At 34.7% G+C, this 26,171-nt stretch overlaps 1 protein-coding gene across 4 annotated transcripts in view; it reads left to right on the forward strand.

Moving 5' to 3' along the window:
• HGF (hepatocyte growth factor) overlaps positions 1-26,171 on the forward strand; it is a 102,449-nt gene that overhangs the window by 12,931 nt on the left and 63,347 nt on the right. For 3 of the 4 annotated variants that reach the window (XM_032304975.1, XM_032304974.1, XM_032304977.1), the window contains 4 exons: positions 1,500-1,614; positions 6,835-6,977; positions 12,774-12,894; positions 14,263-14,381. In XM_032304975.1, coding sequence (XP_032160866.1) covers positions 1,500-1,614; positions 6,835-6,977; positions 12,774-12,894; positions 14,263-14,381 — 498 coding nt within the window. The remainder of the gene's footprint in view (positions 1-1,499; positions 1,615-6,834; positions 6,978-12,773; positions 12,895-14,262; positions 14,382-26,171) is intronic. The other variant, XM_032304976.1, reaches the window with a different exon arrangement.

Genomic DNA, 26,171 nt, shown 5'->3' on the forward strand with positions numbered 1-26,171 from the left:
GTTCTCCCTAAATATTTCATAACAATATAAAGCATAAAATATATGTAATTTTCTGTCACAGTGCTCTTTCCCACTAATTTTTCTATTATATGCTGGATCTGTTACGCAGTCAACTAGTCCTTTAAGACAGAGTATACTAGTGTCTTGACTATTTTAATATGATATTTTAAAGAGAGTATTTCCCAAACTTCCCGTAATTTGACTGCTCCCTCCCTCTTTATTTATTTCTAGGAGCATATCCTAGAACTGATGTTGTCCATGTTCATTTTAGAAAGTGCCACCTTAAATTAATAGTTTAAAACACCTTATATCATAATATATTTTGAGCTTATTACATAGCATTTTAAATGTTAAAAATTTTGGGTAACTAATCTATCATGGTGGTGATTGCTGATAATTTAATGTGGAGATTTTGAAATATTAGTTGTGTCTTTTCCTAATTATATACTTTGAAAATCTTTAAAAGAAGAATTGACATTATATTATTTATTAATGTGTCTATTTTGTTTATCTGATACTATATTCACAGGTATTTACTTTGGTCCAAAGCAGATTTATATTGAGGAAATAACTGGAGAATGTTAAATAAATATGAGTTTTACAAAATAAATCTCTTATCACATGAAATAATAATTATGGATTATATTTATGATAATAGTATTTATTTCAAGTTAAGTATTTTCTTAAACTGTATTGTGTCATTAAATTTGAGTATTTGGTAATATACACAAATATCTGCCTGTTAAAAACATAGACACTTAAAATTACTTTATGGTAGAAAATAAGATAATCCTAAAAAAAAGAAAATAAGATGATCTCTACATATAAATCTTAATCATAATTTATGATCTAGTATAAGATCACCTTTTAATCTTCTAGGTTGCTAGTAACTGTATATACTATTATTTGATAGGAATATATAGTTTGTTTAAATTGAATTGCTTTATAGTTTTGCAGCCAAAATGTTAACAAAAAGATAGAAAATAAGAATCAACATAATACAACTGTCACTTAGACATACACACAGACGCATATACAAAAACCTATACAGTTTTACTAAGATAAAAACAAGTTAGTTACTTTTATTATCTTAAAGTAACCCTTTGAATTGAATAGATTTTACATATTACTTAATTTTTATATTTAACATTTTCTTAAAATAGTATTATATTTGAGCAAATTATTCTGTCAAATTAAGTTTGCCTAGCCAGTTGTGTATATGCACTAATCTACATTAAGTATATAGACTAATCTCTGTGTTATCCAGGAATATAGTAATAAAATTAAAACTTCTCAGAAGTCTTTTTCTTGTTTTATATTATTCTGAAATGTATTGTTTTGAAAATAGTAGAAACTGCAGGCAAGAAATGTCAGTATGATTTGAGCGAACTTATAAACATTAAGTACTTAAAGATTTGGATGGAATTTTCTTTTTCTTTTAATATATATAACATATGTTACACATAGTTATAAAATTTTTCCCTGCTTTCTTCTGATAGACTACATTAGAAACTGCATCATTGGTAAAGGAGGTAGCTACAAGGGAACGGTATCTATCACTAAGAGTGGCATCAAATGCCAGCCCTGGAATTCCATGATCCCTCATGAACACAGGTAAGAAAAGCATGGAAAAAAGAGGGTAGAACCTTTCTTTTTTACATGTGTGTTAGCAATCTCCTGTGAGTCCTTCAGAATAATCCTACGGTTCTATAATAATGGCCAATTTTGCTGAATTGCATTAAGCCAAGGGTTACGTGAATTCATGACTGAGATTCAAAGGTGAATAAATTTATCATGAAGATGAAGCCTAACAGTATCTTACCTCAAAAATGTCAGCTCATACATCTTGGTGTTGGTGAGGAAGTAAAGAAAAGGTGATTAAAAAAAATTTTCCCCCCTCCTCTCTTTGCCTTCCAGAAAGTACAGCATTCTGCAGCTGGAGTGGAAAGGTTGACCCTGATATAAAAATGGTGGATCAGATTCTGGCCTGAGCCAGGGCCTGACTATACTTTAACTATGGTGGTACACAACCTTGGCTACACTTTAAAAATCACCTGCTATGAGCTCTTAACAAATCTCACCACCCAGGCATCAACACAGGCCAATTAGATTAGAATCTTTTAGGGGAATAACCCATGCACTGGTATTTTGTTTTTTAAAGCTCCCTAGATGATTCCAAAGTACTGACAAAACTGAGAACCTCTGCTAATAACTCATACCAGAGACTGACCAGCTTTCCCATTTTACCTATTGCCTAATGACTTGAGAAAACTTCTCATTGCTTGGAAATTAAATGTCTACATTGCAGAGAAGAATTGTGTTCATTGTAACAGATGAATTTTATTTAAAGATGAGTAAACAAAGCATCCATGGGCTCATTAGTCTGAGAGTTTTAATCATCATGGAGGAAACATAGATTTCTAATACTCGCTAAAGAACTAAATTTAGCCCCAGTTTTTCAGGATTTATTTCACAAATAATTTGGACAGGAACCAAGGTAGTTTAAAACAGTTCTCCCTGGTTAGTAAGTGCATTGGAAGATCTAGTTTACCATGAGCCAAGTATCTTGCTGAATAGTCTATCTTGTTTATCTCATTTAATCCCCCCAAGAACCACATAGTGGGTGGTTTTATTAATTCTGTTTTATATACAGTGAAACTGAAGAACAAAGAGCCCTAGGAACTTTTTAAGGTCATGCACAACTAGTAAGTGCTCTGGCCGGAATGTGAACCAAGCCAGTGTCACTGTATAACCTGTGTTTTTAACATAAAATAGAGCATGAAACACTGAGCAGTAGGACGCATACTGTGAATTTTTTTTGTAATAATGTTGATGACTTTGCCTTGATTAATTCACTTTTTTATCTCATTTCATTCATTTTTTTCTTTGAAGATTTTATTTATTTATTTGACAGAAAGAGAGAGAGAGATCACAAGTAGAGAGGCAGGCAAGGCGGGTCGGGGGGGGAAGCAGACTCCCTGCTACGCAGAGAGCTGATGTGGGGCTCAATCCCAGGACCCTGAGATCATGACCTGAGCCGAAGGCTTAACCCACTGAGCCACCCAAGCACCCCATCATTTCATTCATTTTTGAGGAGCATAATTATGCAAGATGATTTTACTTCTATAAACAGACATGAGTTAATTGTCCCATTTATAAAGAAAAAGAGTTAGTTGCTCTACACTGGAATCAAACCTGTGATTCTGGCCTAATTTCACACTTGCTATTAAGTATCTAAGCCTATTAGTTTACCGGGTTCTAATAACAGAAAACAACTAATTTTTGCCCCAAATTAGTGACTTACAATAACACACAAATACCTCTGAAATATAGCATTATATTACAAAGCAAAAAATCCAATATAATTGGTTTCTTCCCTCATAAGCATTTGCATGGTGTGACTCCCATGACACCATATGAGGAAAAATTTTATTTAAATAGATCGATCTAAGTTTTTCATGAACAAAGGAATAGCATTTGAAATCAATCCTACCCTAGTTGAGTGCACTGGACTGACCCAGTAGAGGTCTTATTTCAACCCAAATTCTCTATGATTGTGATTCTGTGTGAGAAGAGTACATGTGAAATAGATCTCCCTGGGAACTGGCTTCCCAGTCCAATCAGCTATTTTACCAACAAACATTTCCTTGAGATATAGAGATTTAGGGCTGAGAAGATCTTGTATATTAATCAACTCTTCTTTTGTTTGTTTTTTTGTTTAACAATGGAAACAATTTTTATCAAGTAGCAGATTATTGGTCTATCTGCATGAAAACTTAACACTTTAAAGTTAAGTGTTATCTAAAGATTAACTTTATGAGAAATGGAAAAAAATATATACATATATCTGTCTGGAAGAGTGATTTATTGTTGCCTCCTAAATTGAAATTATTTTACAAGTAGCTTAATGGGAAGATGATGATAGATGATGAAATTAGTATAGAAGCTTAACCAGAAAATAAGGTGACTCGATATCTACATCTGTATCCTTCACTGGCCACCAGCATTCATTAATGAAGCAGATGATGGAATAGATCAAGTTTCCCATAAATGTAGTTTATATTAAAAGAAAAGAAAAGGTGACTAGCACCCAGGAGAACCAATTTATAATTCAAAGTATATGATGATATAACTAACCTTTAAATATTTCTTTACTTCTCTCTCTTAAAGCCTTGCTAACAATGACAAAGAACCACCAATACTATATATGTGAATAAAAGTTTATTACAGAACCTTTGATTGGCAAAGGACTTGTGTGTAATTCAACATTGGTTGAATGAACATATAAAAGTGAAAAGAGCAGGGCTCTCTTCATGCCTTGGCCAAGTATAGCATGCTAAAGAAAAGAAGGCTATACCTTAGGACACAAAAGAAAATCAGCTAATTTGGGTAAAAAGCCATAGACATCAAAGGATGAAAAAAAGATGAGCAGACTATCATGAATGTCCTCAAAAGGAATTTCATATGCATTGACATAGAATCATGGAAAGCACTACCTTTCCTTTTCAGTTAAATTTTATTAGTTCCAGTGAGAAAATATTATTCATATTTCTGCCATATCTATTTTGATTTTTAATTTTTCTCTCTTCTTACTTGTATTTTTACTACTAAACCATTGACTGATTCATTCACTACTTCTTTACAGCTTCTTTTTAGCTTTACAAATCCACTGGCAAGGTATATGTGTTCTCTGTGTGTTTGTGTGTGTATGTGTATACAACAAAGGTCTCCTCCAAAATCACTGATTTTTAACTAAATCCATTATTTAATTTCTTCTAAGTAAACTCAACACATAAAATGGCCAAAAAGGACCTTATAGTAAATTCGTGCCATATATCTTAAAAGTGAAGAAGTGAAAAGCAAAGAGTAAATAAATTAGGTAGGGACTAAAGACTAGTGTCATATAAGTAGCTAAATGATATTTTGGGGGCAACAATGTAGATTCTGTGATTAACAATAATTTATTCTTTCTACCCTACTATGCCAAGTTTTTTTTTTTCATAAAATAGAGTTATAGGAGCATTTTCTTAGATAAATTTATGCATTTCTTTACAAAAAGCAATCTGAAGTAAAAGTCAGTTTTGATTCTGTCAGAAAAATGAGTATTTCATTAGAAATTTATTATGAAAAGTTGTTGGAAAACTGGCAAAACTGTAAGAAAATTTCAAGCAGTGGGACAAACAAAAGGTATCTTAAGCTATTCTGGAATAAAAGGGCCAAAATTAATTTTAAAAATGCCTTCTTTTTATTTTAAAATTAAATACTGTTAGAAACTGTGAAATCATGATGAGTGTTAATTGTATTACAATTTACGTCAATCATATGGCCTGATGTTTAATTTTTGTTTCCCCATATGTAAAATTCTACTGAAGTAAGAATATAAATTCTATTTAAAGACATTTTGGAATTTCATAATATTTATAATACTAGTTTCCTTGAAAATGTTTGGTTAGTAGTAAGTCTCTTAAAGTAGACTTTTTTGAACCAATAATTTATATTTTCTGAGGACTTAACTTTGGTATATTTCATGTCCAAATGAAAAAATGTCATTATGAAATATTTCTGGGTACCCAGCGCACATCCATATACATTTTGTGGCACAACATAACAAAAAAACAATGATGTCTAAATAAGTTTCAATGGATCAGAAACACATTTGACTTCACTAGAAGTACAAGTCAGAAGTCAGAAATACTAAGAGTACAAATAAAGCTTTATAGCAACAATGAACTGAGTATCGAAAATGTAACTGGATTTTCAAAAAAAGTTTAGTGTCACCCATGGTATATATTCTTTCTTACAAGATTTTTTGCAATCAGTCCAGCAGAAGAAAGCATCATTGAAGCCAATGCCACAAGCAGTACAAACGAATGAAAAAGTCATTGGATTTTTCTGATTTTGTGTTGAAATACTTTATGCTGATAAAACTATAACTAGGACATTACAAATTTCAAAAGAAGGCAATGCATTATAGTCTCTGCACCCAGTGGCAAACTGTTACAAACAGTCTGGAAGCACTAATCCACTAAACCCCAGTTGCAGTGAAAATTGCTCATTTTTTGAAGAGAATAAATAATTCTGTTTTTCACTGTGACAGGGTAAACACTACTAAGTGGAGTGAGCTTAATAATAAGTAGCATTTATTGAATGTTGATTACTCTGTCATCTCTTTGAACTTCTCAAAAACACCCCCAAAAGCGTAAGATGCTGTAAGTTACGGTTATACTCCGTGTGCAGGTAAGCTAAAAGGCTGAGAGAGTCTAAATTACCTGCTGGGGTCTCTAGTTAGTCAAAGAGAGAACTGAAATTTGAATCCAGGTTTAATTTGATTCCAGACCTTTTGTTTGTGTCACTTCATCAACCTGTTTCTCAGCTAGGCAGAAAAAGAGAGGGCTATTCTTCATGAGAAAAGGAATAAACAAGTAATTATCTTGGATAAGCAGTGTAATAGTGAGATTTCAAGGTCGGCTGCAGTGTTTCTGCCATTCTCTCAGTGGCCTTGCTCAGTCACGTGCTGTCTTTGAGGGGAGCTTTGAAATTGTGGTTCGAACAATGTCAGTTAGGTTCTAGAATGATTGGCTCTTAGCGACTCCAGAGATTAGTCATTGTTAATGATGTTGAATGTGGGCATTTGGTCGGGCAAATATTTATAAAATTTAAGTATCTTAAGGGCGGATGAAAATGATAAAGTTCAAGTTAATAGATACGGAAGTCTGAGGTAGAATAAAGGATTTCTTTACCTCAGGAAAAACTTGCCCACTGATGAGTAAAATTAAGAGGCCCAAAATAAAGTTGCATGCTCTTATACTGTAATGATTATCATTTTAAAACTAGCTTTTTGCCTTCGAGCTATCGGGGTAAAGACCTACAGGAAAACTACTGTCGAAATCCTCGAGGGGAAGAAGGGGGACCTTGGTGTTTCACAAGCAATCCAGAGGTACGCTACGAAGTCTGTGACATTCCTCAGTGTTCAGAAGGTAAATGAACCTGAATGCCGTGTGGGGCACTCTGCTCCCGCTTTCTGTAGAACTGCAACTCGCATTAAAGGTTAACAGAGATGAATCAAACCGTAATAAATATGTTGTTCATTCAAATGCAACTATAGATAATCATTTGAGCATTTTTACACGATATTTTAAAAACTGATTTTCATCAGATTAATACAAAGGGGTTATCAGTTTGAATTTCAACGGAGCCTGAGGCATCTCTCTGGGGAGAGTAAAAGTTTGGGCTTCCTCACCTACTGTCAAGTTCACATACCTCACAGTCTCTTCTCACATGTCACCTGAAAGGAGCCAAAGGAAGTTTAGCTCTTTAAGAGTCATACTAATTCTATTCATCCAGCACCTGCTTCTGCAGAAATTTTGTCAAACCTACCCGGAAGTGGTGTGGCCAGGGTCTATGAGCCCAGAAGAGAGTATGGGGAGGGGTCGCTGGAAGTTCGATCGGGTTGTGTGCCTTCTGGTGAAAAGCAAATCTGATACATAGACTGACACTACACACCATTGAGAATAGTACCTGAAGAGATCAAAGCCATAGAGCCCACACTGTCTTGAAGGCAGGCCCCCCAAGGCCATGTCTGTTTTTACCTCCCCTCACAGCATAAAGGGGCCCTGTCCTCACTCTTGCACTGGAAAACTGAAGGCCTGACAAGAAGGAAGAGTAACCACTTCAGCATTGTATGTGGTTTCACTTTTCTTAGTTGCCTATCTACCAAACAGCTGGCTCTTCAGTTCTGTCAGAAACTAAAATTCAAAAAATCCAAATGAAACATGGATTAAGTTCTGATAGAAATTTAGTAGGATTTTGAAATACTTGGGGATAGAGGGCGGCTGGGACGCTGTCCAATTTTTTATAGTAAGATATCTTACCTGTTTGTTATTAACCCAATTTTTTAAACTATTTTTCCATAAATATCCATTTAATATTAGGTCGATATTGATCACATAAAAAGGCCATTGTTAGCGAATTGTCATGGAGAAGGTGAATTTGTTTTCTGTTGTTATTTAAAATTCTTGACTTCATGTGCTAGAGCCAGTTCCATCTCTGTTTGTAAATTCTTACTTTCCATTCCATATCATATTCTGTTCACTATAACTTCTTCGTTGTTTTCTTCTCTTTTAAAAATAATAAACTGATCTGTGATAACGTTATGAACAAGTCTGTTTTGTATGAATAAATCTGTAATTAACATTTGTTTTAAATTTACACATGGAAGGAAAAAACCTACTTTTTTGGAGGAGCTCTCCATTATCACAGTTTTCTGAGGTTGAAAGTCATTGCAAGGAGTTTTGTTTAGTGATTTTTTTTTTTTTTTTTGGACCTGGGAAAGTATTTTCAAGGGAAGGTAATTTGGTCAAACTTTAAATAGCTGAGCATTTATGTTATCTGCCTAGTTCCTGTGGGAATATGATGTCTCAACCCTGGTTTACAAGAAACTTCATCAAAATACACTGGAATAGATCTGGACTGATAAGACAACGTAGAATAAATATGCTAGAAAAGAAGTAATTGGAAAAATCTTATTTTGAGTTATCAACATCTCATTAGAATGTACATCTCTATTATCCTTTAATAATTTGAGGTTATTATATTTCCCTTAGAAAAGGGCAATGCTCATTACTATTAATGGCATATGATGTTATTGATCACCATGGCACTAAAGGTTGCAGATAGGCTTTTTCTGGAAGTAATTAGGAATCTGATGGTAGTTGAATAACCTCCTGTGAGAAGAGTGAACCAACACCTGCCCTATAGGCTAAACATATTTCAGGGAGCGTGAATTGAGCTGTGATATTTAAATTCGCACGATATTGAATAATGCGTTAGCAGGATTTTACTGAAGAGGATCTAAAATAAGAAGCACTGTCAAAATATTAATAGAGGAAAACAGAGCTATTTTATAATGGGTAATACAAAATATACAAAATAATGTAGATGTATTTCTTGAAATTTTTGTAACTCTATTAAACTCTTGGCTAAATTGTCATCTGAAATTTATCTGAAAGTTTGGTTCATAAGAGAAGTATTTCTGATATCCAGTGATTAATATTATTTTCTCATAATTTAATCTTTGAAATATATTAAGCATTCCAAAAGAAAATGAATACTCTTATCACATTTAGAAGCTTACACAATTATGTAAAGAAAATAATAGCACGGTTGTTTAATTCAAATATAACAAACTGAGGTATCTAAAATCTGATTTCTTGCTTTAACACTTGCTTGGGATTTAGAACAAAGCAATCACCAGTTACTGGAACAGATGTCTCTTTTAATGACTGCCAAATATTCAAGTAAATACATTTTTTAAGCCATACTCATTATTTTTAATAACTTACATTTAAAATCCCAAATAATATTGCTATAACTTTGTATGTATAATTTTATATTCTATGGAGAAGGACTTTTAAAAACAAAGATTTAAATAAAATGATTACTTATAAATGTGGGTTTGTAAAACTATCCATATTTCAAACATACAGTTTTGCTGAAGTAATCACTAGCATGGATTTTTCTGAGAGATATTTTCAAAATAGTTGTTTTAGTCTGTAAACTCAAATCACTTGTAGTTTTATAATTGAGAAAAGAACATAACAATCTTTGAGTTAGTTGGTTAGTATGATAAGAAAGATGTTGAATGAATCCTATTCATATTATTAATTCATGTGTAGTTAATATAGTTTTCTACTTTTGTTTAGGCCAGTGGCATATTTAGGAAAACTAGTTATGAATAGAAACATTTACTTAGTTTGAGTTTATGTGCCCTGGGACAGTATTTTGCTTTTGTTTTTTGTTTTTGTTTTGTTTTTAAAAGGATGAACTTGCTAGAACCATTAGAAAAAAACACTGGCAAAAAAAGAGCCGAAAGGACATAGAGGAAGAGGGGTGATCCTCAGTGTTCTATAGATCATACTGTATGGTATGTGTTATATAGATCATACTTTCACCTACGTCCCTGAGTAGATGGGTTTGGTTTCCATTCCTACTGCTCAACTGAGCTTGAACAACTTAGAACTTTCACAGAATTCTGGAAGTTTGAAAAGTGACTATGAGTTTAAAACTTGGCTTTCTTGAGGAAATTTTTTACTAGAAGCCTGATGCTTGATGGAATAGTGAAACAATAAAATTTTCAGCCTGAGTAAGATGGCCAATCTACTTGTTCCCCTTCTCCCCATCCTCCAATAGGTGAGACTACAACAGGGCAACCTACTGTTATAAATAGTAAAGCAGAAGGGGTAATGAAGACAATGTTGAAAAGGCAGGAGGATTGAGTTTCTAAAATTATTGCTAAGACTCTATCTTAAAAGTATGACCAATCAGAATGCATAAGAATCAAATTAAAATACATGAGACAAAAAGATTACTAGGAAGAATGGAATGAACCCTGGACTGTGGTCAGAAGGTCCGTGTTCCAGGCACAAGTCTGAAATTTTCTGTTTTAGGTAAGTCCCTTAAAACTTGTGTAAGCCTTGTTTTCCTCATTGCAAGGGTCAAATGATTTCTTATATGTTCAAAGTACTGAGTAATCAAAGAATTTATAGCTATAATATACTTATCATCTCAGTTCTATCATAGGACACATTTATTCCCACCCCAACAACAACTTTCATTGCCTACCAAAATCTTACACTATTCTTGCTGACTTTTATTATTTTTAAAAAATCTTCTTTGGTCTGCAACTGCATCCATAACTCTCTCTTCACTTTGCTATAAACATAATACACTAATTTATGTTTCTGTGCCATTTTATTTTATTTTGCTCCATAATAGCTTATCCAAATCCATCCATCCTTCAATATCTGAGTAAAATCCATTCTCTCCTACAAAGCCATTATCAATAAACACTTAGAACTTCTAGAGTAGGATGAATTATCCACACATTTGCTACTCAATGTGAATTCTAAGGACCAGAAACATCAGTATCCCCTGGGAACTAATGATGGATGCCCCCGTCCTGATCCTCTGAATCAGAACTTGTTTATTAACAAGATCTCAAATTGACTTTTATATACATTGAGGTTTGGAGTAGCAGTGATCTACCACACTCATTCTTGTAAAGCAGTTGTCTTATGGAATCATGTTTAATTTGCATAGTATTTTCCCTTAAGAAGATTAAAAATACTGAAGCTTAGGAAAAATGTTTTATAATAATCCCCACAATACTGCTTTGCAGAAAATAATTTAATTCACTCTCATTAGAAAGGGATCTACTCTTATCAACTCGCATCTGCTAAAAAAGACATAGATATATTTCTGATTCCTGTGTACCATACAAGGCTAGAGAATGAACATGTGGACACTTAGTTCTTACATGTGACCATAGTATTCTATTCTACTTTTTCATTCAGTACAAAAGAACAAAGAATGATAAATGCCACATTATTTTCTGTGAAGATATCAAACCTTGCATTCTTCTGAAGAAGGGAACTAAATAAATCTGCACCCCGTTGAACTGGAAAGCTGAGATGTGATAATGCATAATCCATGTTGAACATGTTATTGTGGAAATGACCTTAGCCAAAAAGAGCACCTCTCATTTATGATCAGGTGTTTATCGACTGTAGTCTGGGGAATCTCAGAATTGAATGAGAAGAAGCTGAGTTCATCTCTTGTCTTGTTCATAGATTAAGCTACATAAAAAGAAGTGGATGGATCAAGCCAAATGGTCTTATATTTCAGAAAGTTAATAGTTACTGTCCTATTAGGTTGTAAAAATCAAAGGTCCAGAAGTGATTATTCTAATATTATATCCCAAATTATTACAAATACCTATTAGGCCAGATACCAACGGATAAAGCTAAACATTTATATCTTTTCCCTGCTTTGGCTAAAGTTAGATGGTCAGTAGTCACAAGATACAAATGATGTGTTTGGGGAAGTTTGCCGGATTCATAAGAAAGCCAAGCAATGATTTATTCCGCAGGATTCCTGCTGTGCTACAAATCAACCTGTCCATTTGAGAAGTCTCATTTTCAGCTAGCTGATGTGATTCAGAGTTTTCAGTGCAACATAAGAGGCCAGCCAGAGGAGAACTATTAATTAACCTCGCAGAATCAAATCAGTGGGATCCTGCATAATTACATGAGCTTATACATTTTAAAGACAGTGAGTACAAGGAGTTCAATAGCAGGTCATCTTCTATCTTAGTCTAGATAAGAATGTAAGGCTGCCCAATTATTCAACATGGATACTCAGGAACAGAGAGGAACCATGATTTCTTTTAAAATATCGCTGTTCTTTGAATAGTACCACACTTATGTTTGAAGTTAATCTCTCAAGTTTACCTGGTCCTGATTTTGGCATTAAACCTAGGGGCATGATGTGTACTCATTTTAAGCTGTGTATCTCCCATTTACGTATTTTGAGGTACATTGAAAGAAGGGAATTATTCTACTGTCAGTATAGACACTGAAATTCTGTGCATTTTAGACCAGGAAAGGGTAGATCTCAAGGGCCTGTCTTATATTTCCAGTTTCTGGGTGCTTTTTGGACAGCTATTGAAAAATTAGAAAGGAAGCGTCCTGGTACTATGAAAAAAATGCATGACACTAACTACACAAATCCCACGTAAACTATATGAAGAGCTCTGTGGGGAGTATTTTATGTCACTCTTCAAGGACATTAGACCCCAGTTCAACATTAAAGTGGTACATAAATTGTTCTAAAAATCTTTTTGCTAAACAGATGATTTAATGTTCTTTCAATGGAAAAGTGGTGTTCTGGATTTTTCTGTCAGAAGCAATTAACATGCCATACTTTAATTTTATTAGTTGAATGCATGACCTGCAATGGGGAAAGTTATCGAGGTCCCATGGATCACACAGAATCAGGCAAGATTTGTCAGCGTTGGGATCACCAGACACCACACCGGCACAAATTCTTGCCAGAAAGGTAAAATATTACCAAATCATCCTTCCAATGATTCTTTTTACAAACTGACATTTGCTCCATGATGAACTGCCTTTAGAAATTCTCTTTATATCATATTTTCTGGAGAGCCTTGGGGTGAAGGGACTCATGAAGTATATGAGAATTCTGGCTACACATTTGACTGGTGTCTGCTGAGTAGACTGAGTCCCTTGAAGTCATAATGGTCCTGAACACAGGAGCATCAGTGGGGTGCAGAAGAGGAGCACTAACAGAAGCTTCCTCTTTCTCTTCCATGGCAGGAAAAAGACAGAGGCTCATTAAGTAATGACCACAGTCCAAGCTATGGGAGGAGGCATTGTTGCTAGATACAAGCTAATGTCCTTCTAAAGCCACATCTTCAGTGACTGGGTAAAGTGCGGTCACATGTGTGGCACCATAACATAAGTTATGCCCATAGGAAGGGAATGCAAGGTGAAGCAAGCAATTCTTTGGCTGCTTTATCCTAGCGTATTTTAGAATTGCCAGTCTGGAGAAGTCATGCCACCGAATCTACTTTTCTCCTCAGGATTGGGTTTTGAGATAAAATGGTTTAAAAAATATGTCTACCTTTGGTTCATTCACTTCATATGAAATATTTAGTTAAAAATTACTTTATTTTTATTATAAAGAATAAAAATACAATTATAGGGGAAGCTTTATCCCCACCTTTCTGAAAGGTGTTTTTTTTTTTTTTTTCTTTTTGTTTGTTTGTTGTTCTCTTAAATTAAATTCAAACTATGTGTTTTGGGTTTTTTTTAAAGTGTATCTCTTGTCTTTTAAGTGAGTGCAGAAGGAATATGGTAGCAATTAAAATCAAGTCACCAATTCAGGACCTTGTTAATTTAAAGGGAGGAAGGTATAGAGAGACTGGTGTGATGGAGTTTCTCTCTTGCCATGGTGGAGGAGAGGGCATGACCTAGAAGGGCTCTATTTTCAAAATTGAGCTATCATTAGTAACAGAACTATTGAAACCTAACTTTCAGTTTGAACTTTGAGCCATCCTCAGAAAAGGACCCCTTTTCTTAATGAGCATTTTACCTGAGGTCATGTTTATGTAATCTGTCCTTAATTGGGCTTTGTGAGAAGAGGATTCAGTTTGGGACCTCAGCTGGTAGACAGGTACCAATGGACTTAACTTACCAGCAAAAGGGATGTATTCTGTACTTACTAGATATGTAAGCTAACAGATGCAAAAGTTGATAAACAGCAGTTTTTGTAAGGCACAACAGGAAATCTTTTCTTCCCCCATCTAGTAGTAGCAAAGCTAGGTCGAACATTATTTTGTGAACTGAGGGGTGGGTGGTGTTTCCAGGCAGATTTACATGACACTTTTCTTGGTGTGGTTCGCAGATATCCCGACAAAGGCTTTGATGATAATTATTGCCGCAATCCTGATGGCAAGCCGAGGCCATGGTGCTATACTCTTGACCCTGACACCCCATGGGAGTACTGTGCAATTAAAATGTGTGGTAAGTTAAGGTCAAATTTATTGCTTCCTTTTCCTCTCACAGACTGGGTCTAAGCAGGCGATTATTAGTGAGACAGGTTAACAGCTATTTTACTTGATGCTTTAGTGTGTATAGGTTTTACTATTTTAAGAATGTGTTACATAACTCTACCCAAATTTTTGGAATTTTCAGAGTCATTGTTTTGAAAGAGATAAATATGCAAGTGAACATATATACAGAAAACATTTATAATTACGGTGAAGGCCTAAACATTCTCATGTTATTTAAAAAAAAAAAAAAAACCCACTGAGGGAGAAAAAGATCAGGGATTATGTGCAGTATCCTAATGTCATTAGGGCCATAAAAGCAAGGACCTTAGATTTTTACTTTCCAATCTGGTATCCTTTCCATACTGTTCCTCCCCAGACATAACATGAGCTGTCAAGTGACGGTGAACCTCTTTTGGTGAATGGCAGAGTTGCAAGGAAGACTAAGAAGTCTACTGGAAGATTCTCACAGACATCCTTAATCTCTAGTTGCTGACCCCACCTCTCTGTCTGCCTTGTCCACAGCCTGTGTTGCTCCAACCTGTCTTCTATCTGCGCTATGGTTGTTTTCTATGTACAGGCCTTTACTCAACACTCCTGAATTTTTGATAAAACCTTCTGTCCTCACTTGCTTTGTGGTAGCTTTTTAAATCTGTATACTTGGTCCTCTCTTCCATGGTTAACATACACATTTTTACTCTTTGAAATAATTCTGGATAATTAGATTTGGCCATGCTTTTATTTCTATGAGTACAAGTCTTATTTTTTCAGCTGGATCCTAAAATACTTTAAGACCAGTAGAATCACATGAGTTTAGCAAGGTATAATTACATTATAAATTGGCTTGATAATACAAAGATATGCATATATATGCATATATAAAGACAAATAACCTACATAAGATCAGGTACCAGCAGCCTAAATGATAAGTGGACAGTTCTGAGGGTAGGGATAGGCATTTGCCTATTTTCCTAGTACAGCCTGATGGAGATATTCCTTTGAACAAACTTAATTCAATATTATCCACACTGTGATAGTGCCAAAGTAAATCTCTCCCCACTTAGACCTGCTAATAAAAGGAAATGTTTTGGACAACTCAAATAAAGCCCATAAAAAGAGGATGTGTCTAGCATCTGTGAAGTAACTGCAGAATCTGGTAGGCTCTGGATGTGAATACAATGTTCCAAGGAAACTGAATCATCTGTTTGGTCCCTTAAAATAAAAGAGGACTCCTGTGACAGTGTTTCTCCGTAGAGATCGGGTTAGTTCCACTCGCTGACTTCTAAAATCTTGTTAAGCTTTCCGTTGTTATAGACTACTTAGGTACTATAATCCATGTTTCCCTTCCATTCTGGGTGTGTATATGTGTGTGTGTTTTAGGTACTCTTATACTTCTATAAACTGTCTCTGGAATAAGATCCGTATAAATACACACACAGATACACACACGTTCACATGCATGCTCACCTGCACATTCACTGTTGTCCTTCCATTCATTTACCAATCAGTGTTTGGTTATTTTAGAAGATGTTGTGAGAGAAAAGAAATAAAATAAGTATGACACTTCCTCACTACTAGATATATTTCTTTCTCTTTTTTGTCCAAAGAAGAGTTGGCTAATAATGCAACTAACATGCAGTGATTCAGATGACTTTTATTTTATTTTATTTTATTTTATTTTATTTTTATTTCCAGCATAACAGTATTCATTATTTTTACAGAGGATGATGTTTATAGGATGTTAATTCTAAGGAAAGGATGGTAGAACTTGTAAGCCAAACCTATACAGTTAAGAACAAAATAATGTTTTAAACATTGGGAATATTTTAGAAATATTTCATTATGACAAGGCTTTTAGTTTGTAAAATCATATATGGAGACTACATTTTTATTCAAATGAATTAAAGTTGACATTCTGCAATTCTGGAAAGCCTATGATATAATGTTTTATGAATATGCTTCCAAATATTTTGGTCTACATTTACAGTACAGCCTATGAGGCAACACCAAGACATTTGGTGATGGTTTTAACTGTGTAACAGTTTTCTATCACTGTATAACAAATTACCAAAAACTTAGTGGCTTAAAATAATGCTTATTTATTATGTCATAATATCTGGGGGTCAAAAGTCCAGGCATAACTCAGGTGGGTTCTCTGCATAGGACTTTACAGGGCCATGACCCAGGTGCCTGCCACACTGTATCATTTAAGACTCAGCATCCCATTCCAAGTTCACTGGTTGTTGACAGAATTCAGTTTCTTGGGTTGCAGTGCTGAGGTCCTCAGCTCCTAAAGACTGTCTGATACTTCCTACTACATGACTCTCTCCACAATAGGGAAGTTTACTTCTTCAAGGCCAACAGCATAGTTTTCTGCTAGTTTGAACCTCTGACTTCTACATCCTTTTTTAAAGAGCTCGCCTGATTAGGTCAGGACCATCCATGACAAACTCCCTTTAATTAAGTTAAAGTCAGCTTATTAGGGACTTACATCTGCAAAATCTCTTTACTTTCGATGTATGGCATAAACTAATACAGAAGTCTCCAAATTGGTATCCAGGTAGTCAGGGGAACACAAAGTCTCTCCTCAGGGTCTGTGGGCATGAACATCTTAGAGGTTCAAATTCTAGCTCTTTTACTTCCGTATGAATTCTTGCCCCAAATCTTCTGCTTGAAGTGCATGTGTTATTAAGGAGTTAGTCAAGTTCAAAATCCTTCCTTCCCATTCACAATTTCCCTTTATTTCCTACTGAACAAAGGCAAACTTCCCATCCTTCCTGAATTTTATTGTGGTGCACTGTCCTAAAAACCTTGGTGACACTCAACCAAGAGACCTTTGAAAATACTATATATTCATGCCGCTTATCATTTATGCAGTATTGTTACATAACTCTATCCAGAATATATATGTTTATGTGTGTATATGCGTGTGTGGTGTATATTTGTATTTATCTCTTGGAATTCTGTGGTCACAAGAAATGTAAATAAATAATTTTGAAATATAAAAGCCTTTCAGAAAAGTATGATAGGGTGAAGAATAAGTCTCTCCAGCATAAAATACATTAAATTAAAATAACATTCCATGAGTAAAGTAGAATGGAAAAAAAAATGATTCAAGGAGACAAAGAGCTTGATAATGTACACTTATCCAGGAACAGGTAGGTATCAAATGACTCCAGGATTTAGAGTCCATTCACATATATAAAAGTGTGATATAAAATTTTTGGTTTCAACATGTCAGTAGTTAACCTATACTAGAAATCACATCTTTTGCAGCCATAAAAATGTAGATGTCAACTTAAAAACATGTGAGAGAACATAGATACTTTTAAAAAATTCTTTTAGTAAGAGGAACAAAAAAACAAAAGCAAAACCAAAAATACCAACACCAGCTAGAGACCACTGAACCAGAAGAATTACTATATATTTCCAGTAACTGGTGTGGAGAGGCTAAGAAAGGAGGCAGGTGGGTCTGAGAAGAGCTGATTTGTAAAGGCTGCATTAGTTCAGTCATGTGAATTAATGCAACAAGCAGTGAGAATAACGGTGAGGAAGGATGTGTACAATACTGAAGAACTTGGGTGTCCAATATATGATGACAAGTTGAATGTGAAGGTAGGGAAAGAGGAAAGTCAAATATTTTTTAAGTTATTAGATAGATGATGCATATTTAAGAGACACGTAACTTTGAGGAGAAAGGTAAAGTTTAGTCCTTCTTATGTCGAAGTGTATGTGCTTGATGTCTGTGCTAAGACCACATCTAAGTTCAGTCTCTTCTGAAGCTCATGCAAAATCCTAAGTACATAGTGGCAGCCAAAACCTTTGCAGAGCAGCAATTCCAGGGAGCACACAGAAAACACAAGAAAGATCGGTGACCCCTTTTCCATAGGGTTTATTCAATATATATTTACTGTCTAGCTCTTATACCTGAAACCCTTTTCTAGATTCTGGGGATATAGAAGTGAACAAAACACTCCAAGTTTTATATAAAATTTGAATTTCAGAGCATTGGTTCTAACTAGTAAAGTAAAAGCTGATATAGCCTTGACATGGGCATATTCAGAACCTTTTCAGAGTAGAGGTTTTGAATACTTCATTCTGTTCCTTTTATTTGTTAAATAGCTGAATGAACCACAAATTTGTTCCTGTCACTTTGTTTCCAGCCTTTTAGTCCTATAATTAGTGAGTACATCCCTGAAAGTGAATGTGGGCCTCAGTGTTCTGGGACTGGCCTTCTCAGTTACCCCCCATACGGTAGACAATTTCTACCCAAATGACAACCGCTCACAAATATTCTGGCTGTGTACCTTTTTAAAAACATATTACAATTTTATTTGATAGTTATACTCAAGAAAGCTGAAAAGTGGTTTCAAAATTTTATGAACAGATTGCCTCCTTCTGAATGCATCCAGAATAGTATAATATGCATATACCCAGTTCTCTTCTAAGAATTACTCAATCAAAAGCACAGGGGTAGAAAAGAGGGAATTGGATATGTTATAGTTTCCATAAGGTTTCAGCATGCTTAAGCTCTGGAGCCACCCCTCATGTGGAATGAAGTAAGCTGGTCATCTGAAGAAGGGGCAAGTTTCAAGTCCAGATGCTGCATTAAGCAGCTTTCTATTTCTGAGTCAGTAAGGTTTCTATCTCAGTCAATCAGTGCAGGGGCTCCCTAGAGGCACAGAGGGAAAATGTAGATACCCAAGGGTAGATCCTGTCATCTGTAAGCTAGTTATCCTCACCCAGAGAGACCAGGTTCCTACTGTTTGTTCTGCAACATCACATCGCTGTACAAGGCCCTCTGAGCAGGGTCCAGGCATTCCCATTGCTCCTGAGAGAATTTTGTGCCCCAGCCCTGAATGTCATCCTATTTCTGGCTCCTATTCTGTCTTTTTCCTCCTCTACCAGGCTTCTTCCTCAGGCAACAGGAGCATGTAGAAGGCAATTGATCGTTTCAGGGGTCAGTGTCACCTGATTCAGAATTTTGGGTCAAGTCTCTCATCTCCATGTTGAGGTAGGCTCACTGAGTCTCATAGAGGGAGTCATTTCACCAAGTTATCCCGACAACATCTCAGTTGAGTGAGCAGAACTGGATGAAACCGAACTCTGAGATGTTGGCCTGAAGGAGCTAATGGGCAGGGGTGTCTTTATGGATCTTCTCCCTTAAAAATTCCATGACCATGTTTCACATGTGCTGCACAGAGTGACCTTTGCTCTGCACCATCCATATGTTGGTCTACCTAGCTATATAATTTTTAATAGATTTTCAGGTATTTTGAATTTTAAGACATTACAAATATATAACAAGATTGGGAGTCCTGTATAGCCCCTGAATGAAGTGCTGATTTTCCTCTATAATCACTTTGTATTCTGAATAATAGTTTGTTCCATAGATTAGTTCACTACTTTTCAAAGAGATATAATATTTGTTGGGAGTAACTATATTTTTCTGAAATGAAAATAGTTCTCTGGAAATTGAAAATCTGTCTTTTGTTTGATACAACATAGAAAATCTAATTGATTATTTAAATTATTTGTTCCCAAACTTCTTGGACTGAAGATATTTTTACACTCTACCATTATTGAGAACCCTAAATCATGTATTGAACTATATGAATCAATATTTATAATATTGGAAATTAAAATATTAATTCATTAAAATACTAATCTAAGTGGATGCTAATAAATACAACATATTTAAAATGAAAAATAACTACGTTATTGATGTTATTTTTTTTTTTCAGAAAAATAGGCTGTGGTTCCATTAGAATATATATTAACTCAACCAAAAAAAAGAATATACGTTAACTCTCATATACCTGTTGGCTGCTCCAATTGTTTTCTACTTCTCACCACCCAGTTGGAGATTTTCATCATCTATCACCTGTACTTGATATTCTTCCTTTATCTTGTAGGATGGTCTAATCTGCTTTTCAACCCTCATTTGTATGACTGGTACCACCATTACATTTAAAATCCCAAAACCTAGAATAATCCTAGACGTGCTCTTTCCTTTACTCTTCACATTGGGTCCATCACTAAGACTTGTCAGTTTCTCTTGTATGTACCTCTCAAATCTGGCCATCACTCCTATGCTGTCTCCTTTATCTAAGAGAGTGTTATTTTTGTCTTGAATATTTAAATGGCCTTCTGAAAGGAGCTGGATCCATATTTACTTGTTTTTTTCCCTTTAATCCCTTCTTCACACTACAAACAGAATGATATAAAAATCTGAGTATATCATTTTGTATCCCTAATACACCACACCACACACACACACCTCCAAGTAAAAATGCTTCAATGATTTACTTCAACCTTACAAAAACAAAAAACCCTTTGAACAAAGACAAAGCCATTTTTTAGTTCCCTACCCATATCTCCCACCTTCTATACTACCATTTTATAGTATTCCTGTCTATTCCAGCCAGAATAGCTTACTTCTTGTACTTCATTTTTTCCATATTCTCATTTGCAGTTCCTTTACCCCTGTCATCTCCTCTGCCTTGAAATTTTTTTTCGTCCTTCCCCACCCAGTTGACAGCTACTCATTGTTCAAATTTCAACTCAGTTATGATCTCTTCAGTTATCATTTCTTCATTTGACTTCTCTGACTTGTCAAACTCCTTATTATATGTTTATACCACCATAAACCTCTCCTTCTAAGTACTTTTCAGAGTCTGGTCCTTACCTTTGATTTTGAAATTATTTGATTAATAGGTCTATCAAAATTTCTAAGTTCCAACGGAGCAAAGATCATGTCTCTTTTTTGTGTCAGCACATTGCCTTGGACATGACAGGGATTTGTTGAATGAATGAATGTTATTTCTACACAGTGATAGCTTTTCATCTCTCTGTGTGTATGCGCGCGCGTGCATGCGTGTGTGCATGTGTGCACGAGCACATCTCCTGGAATTTTTTCTATGGTTCTAGATTTTCTTTCATATGACAACTTAGCTTTTCTTAGACATTACTACCCAGGAAGGTTTCTTCCTATATCCTCAACTCATCCTGAGGTTTCATGCTTCCCTGAGCTACTTTTGTTCATTTGTTGCTGGTTGTCTCAATGGCATTTTCTTTACCAAAAAAATAGACAAGTTTAATCATGTTTTACCTTATTTTCCTCTTCCTCTTTCTTCTCTTTTCCTTTTAAGTTCTAGATACATAAGTGCCCAAAATCATTTCGTTATTTTTTTTAACAACTTACTGTGGTGTAGTTGATATAACCTCAACATATTTATTGTATACAATTTGATGGGTTTGAACATGGCTGTATATCCATGAAACCATCTCCAAAATCAAGGTAATAAACATAATAGTCACTTCCAAAAGTTTCCTCCTGCCTGGATCCCACTTTTTAAGTATGTGTAAGAACACTTAACCTGAGATCTACTCTTGATATCTTTTTAGTATATGATATAGAATTGTTAACTATAGGTACTATGTTGTAGAAATGTCTAGTTCTCTAGAATTTATTCATCTTGAACAACTGAAACTTTATACCCATAAGACAACTCTTCATTTCAGAAATGTGACCAAGGCAGATTTTTTTATATCTTTCTATTCAAACTATTGTTATAGACTGAACCATGTAACACCCCTCCACCACAAATTCGTAATTTAAGCCTTAAATCCCCAATGTGACTATATTTGGAGATAGGGTTTTTAGGAGGTAATTAAGGTTAAATGAGGTCATAAATGTGGGATGCTAATTTGCTGGGATGAGTAGCCTTAGAGTAAGAGAGAGATCTCTCTCTTTTCTCTATATGAGGACATGACAAGAAGGTGACCATCTGCTAGCCAGGAAGAACAGCTCTCACTAGAAACCAAATTGGCTGGTACCTTGATTTTGGTCTTCCCAGCCTCCAGAATTGTGAGAAGTACATTTCTATTGTTTAAGCCACCTCATCTATAGTATTTTGTTATGGTGGTCCAAGCAGACTAAATTAGGCATGTTGCCACTGGTAATAAATAAAAGAATCCTTCTTTCCAGTAAACAATGTACATTGGTGTCATTTTAAGAGAATATGTACCCTTGTGTGTTTACATGTTGGGAAAATAATTTTAGCTAATTATTTTCTTTCTTAAAGAAAGCCCATATTTCTCTGTATTTTATTATTTCATCCAAGGCTAGAAGAGATGCATAGACATAAAATCTCATTGATTCTGAGTCAGGAAAAAACAACATCAATACCCTTTCTCAAGGGACAGATCTTATACTTGGAGGTCTTTTTCAAGTCATCTTCTAAGGAATAAGAGTATAGAATTGAAGACCTTTCATGAAAGTCTTGTCCCTTGAGCATTTTCTACCAGAAAAGGCTTCCAGGGAAAAGTTTCAGATAGGAATTCTAGGTTCACATGGAAAGCAAATGTACAACCAATTTGAGATTTGTACTTTGGAGGTCTTTATACTACTTTCCCATGTCAATTTTAAAACAAGAAGCTCTTTAAATTTTCATTGAACCTGATCTTGCCATTTGTGGAACAAAAAGCACAAGTCCATTGACGGGAGAATAGCTTTACACACTGTAATCAGGCTCCAGGGATCATCCTCAAGTAAACCCTATGTTTCAGTTGCTCTTCAGCAGCTGAAGTGGGAATAGATTAGGTTGGGCTGAAGTGTTCCAAGGAATAATCAGGTATTTGTCCAATGGCCTATGGAACAACTTGCTGTTAGCTATAGGCAAAAGAACAGCAATAGTATACCGCCATGGGGAAATTTAGAATTTGGGGGGGAAAAGGGACTGTAACTGCAAGGATTTACTAATCGTTCATGTAGAGGTTATGAGCTTTGGGCATGGCTCTCTGTAACATACACGTGCACTCATATTCTCCAGTTGCCTTTCTCAGACCTCCATCAGAGCTGTGTGGTATCTCAGCAAAAATTTGGCTAGACTTTCACTGAGAAAATGGATCATATTTATTTTTAGTCATCTTGTTCTAGTGGTTTTTTGGTTGAGTGGCAAGATGTTCATCTAAAGGATTACATAACAGTTTATCTTTATTCTTTCAAAAAATCTATTCAAACTTTGAAATTCCTGACCAGATATTATAGCAATCATCATTACACATCCATACCAATGAAGTGAAATGAATGTTCCAAGAGGCACCGATGGTATTTGATTATGTTGTGAAAGGACAGTGAAAACTCTCAGTAGCACATGTTCTTTGTAAAGCATTTTCAAATAGAACATTTTGTGTCAATCATCAAAGAAAAACATTTCTTCATTCATAGGCCACTAAGGATCATATAACTATTTTTGTACTTGCTCTAAAGGGTAGCCACTACTGACAGCCTTGAACAAATGTTTTATTTGTGAGGAACTCTCATATTTGTGTTTCTAGTATTTTCGGTGTGCCTGGTAGACATACTTGCAAAAATGTTTGTGTATATGAAGATACACAAGATACACATGTTGCTTTGGCTAAACTTGATCAATGTCTGCTGATATTTAGGGATGTTCCTGTGCTTCTTTAACACTTTGCTTGGCACTACACACTTCAAAATCTTCTCTTATTTAGGTCCCATGTTAAAGTTTTAAATCCAAAGGGATAGCTTTCCCTCATATTTAATAGTTTTTCCCAAATCGATCGGTATGAAACATTTGTTTTGTTTTTGCACCAAGTTTTGTTATTTATACAGTAAGACAGATAAAGGTGTCTATTTTATGGCAATTCAAGAATAGTTCATCTTGTTTGAGTATGAACTACCTATGTAGGGAACAGAGTTGAAACATTTGCATCACAGGTAAATGGTCTATGAAAAATCATTCACATGGTCCTCATCAGATAATATATTCAAATAATATAATGAAGTTTTTCATTTTATTCTATAATTGCCACCAGAAATCATGTAGTTTTTGTTTATGAGGTCACTTCTAGGAGCTGAGTGTCAAATGGGATAAATACAGACATGCTAACATCAGAAGGCACTTTTTAATTAATGAAAAATATTATCTCAGTACTGCTAGTTCATAGTTAAAATCATAAGGAATATTTCCAATGAATTAAAACATCAAGTGGTTTGAGGTTATATATTTCAAAGTTATGGATGCTTACTAAAACAAAAGTTAAAAAAGAATATTACTAATTAGGGCGCCTGGGAGGCTCAGTGGGTTAAGCCGCTGCCTTCAGCTCAGGTCATGATCTCAGGGTCCTGGGATCGAGGCCCGCATCGGGCTTTCTGCTCAGCAGGGAGCCTGCTTCCCTCTCTCTCTCTCTCTCTCTGCCTGCCTCTCTGTCTACTTGTGATCTCTCTCTGTCAAATAAATAAATAAAATCTTAAAAAAAAAAGAATATTACTAATTAGATTTTTTTTAATCTTTTATTTTTTATAAACATATATTTTTAACTAATTAGATTTTTTAAAATATTTTGTTGAGGCCTGTCTTGGGCTGCGTAACAGAACACCAAGGACCAGGTGGCTTCTAAACAACAGATACTTATTTCTGAGAGTTCTGAGGACTGAGAAATCAAATACCAAGGTTCCAGGAGATTCCTCATATGGTAGAAGGGTGAGGGAGTTCTGTGGTATCTTTTTTATACATGCACTGATCCCATTCATGAAAAATCTGCCTTCATAATCTAATCACCCATCAAAAGCCCTACATCCTAATACCATCACATTAATTCAATTACTCTTGTCCAGTAAATTTCAAAGTATGAATTTGGGGGAGACACAAGCATTCAGTCTATAGCAAGGTCTAATAAAAAGCTCTATTTATTCTGTACTATGCTCTATTTTTATTAATGTGCAGTAATTCTTTTTATTGTGTAATTTCTATAATTTCAAAAGGTTCAAGTTTCCACCAAAAGATTAGAATCTGTTAAATAATCCAATTATTTAAAACAAATCCAAACTTGTGTTTTTATTTACTCATTTTAACTTACACTGTCTTTAAGTGAATATTTAGTGAATCCTAAATTTATATCAAAGATTTTAAATTATATTAATGAAATTCAAGAAAAATTTTTCAACAAAATTGTCCAAATGATGATTTTATGATTGCAGTGAAAAAAATCTTTAATTAAAACTTGTTGAGGACCTCTGCAGTTGAGGTGCAAAGTTAGTATCAACAGGTAGGTCTCTGAACTTACACTGGAATTTTAGTGGATGAATCAATAGTGAAATATTTTCCTCAATATTTTTATTCAAGTTTTTTTTACATAGGGTTTTATAATATAGATATTACTTAGTAATACAGATATTACTTTTCACAGATACTCCTAAACTTTGAAAACTTCTACCTCAAATTAGGAAAATGTTCACTTCTTACTAGCCTTAAAATTTTATGATTCCTCTTCAAATTTTCTGATGAACATGTGATTACTCACCGAATTTCCTAGGTATTGATTTCTTAATGAATTATGATAATATTTGTTTATTATCTGTCCTTTTATTTTTAAAAATGCAATTAAATTGTTTTGAGTTTAGGGCTCTGTGTTTCAAATTTTAATTATCACGGGTTATTTCTATAAAATGTTGCTTTAATAAAAATATTTATGAAAAAATACTTTGCAAATCCAATTACTCTTATATAAAAACAATTCTAGAAACCATATCTGATTTTAATCTTAAATTGACATTGTGGTATCCAAGGAGCAGAACATGTTAATCTTTCATGGGCTCAGCCTCTAGCTATGTTCTCAGTGAGATGTGATGGATCCACATCTAACCAAAGGCTGCCCTGATTGACTCTGAAACTCACCAAGACTGTGTTTTTAGATTATATGTTCACAATGTCACAGTAATAGTTGAGAAAAATAT

Source organism: Mustela erminea, chromosome 11, assembly GCF_009829155.1.
Source record: "Mustela erminea isolate mMusErm1 chromosome 11, mMusErm1.Pri, whole genome shotgun sequence".
Classification (NCBI taxonomy): Eukaryota; Metazoa; Chordata; class Mammalia; order Carnivora; family Mustelidae; genus Mustela; species Mustela erminea.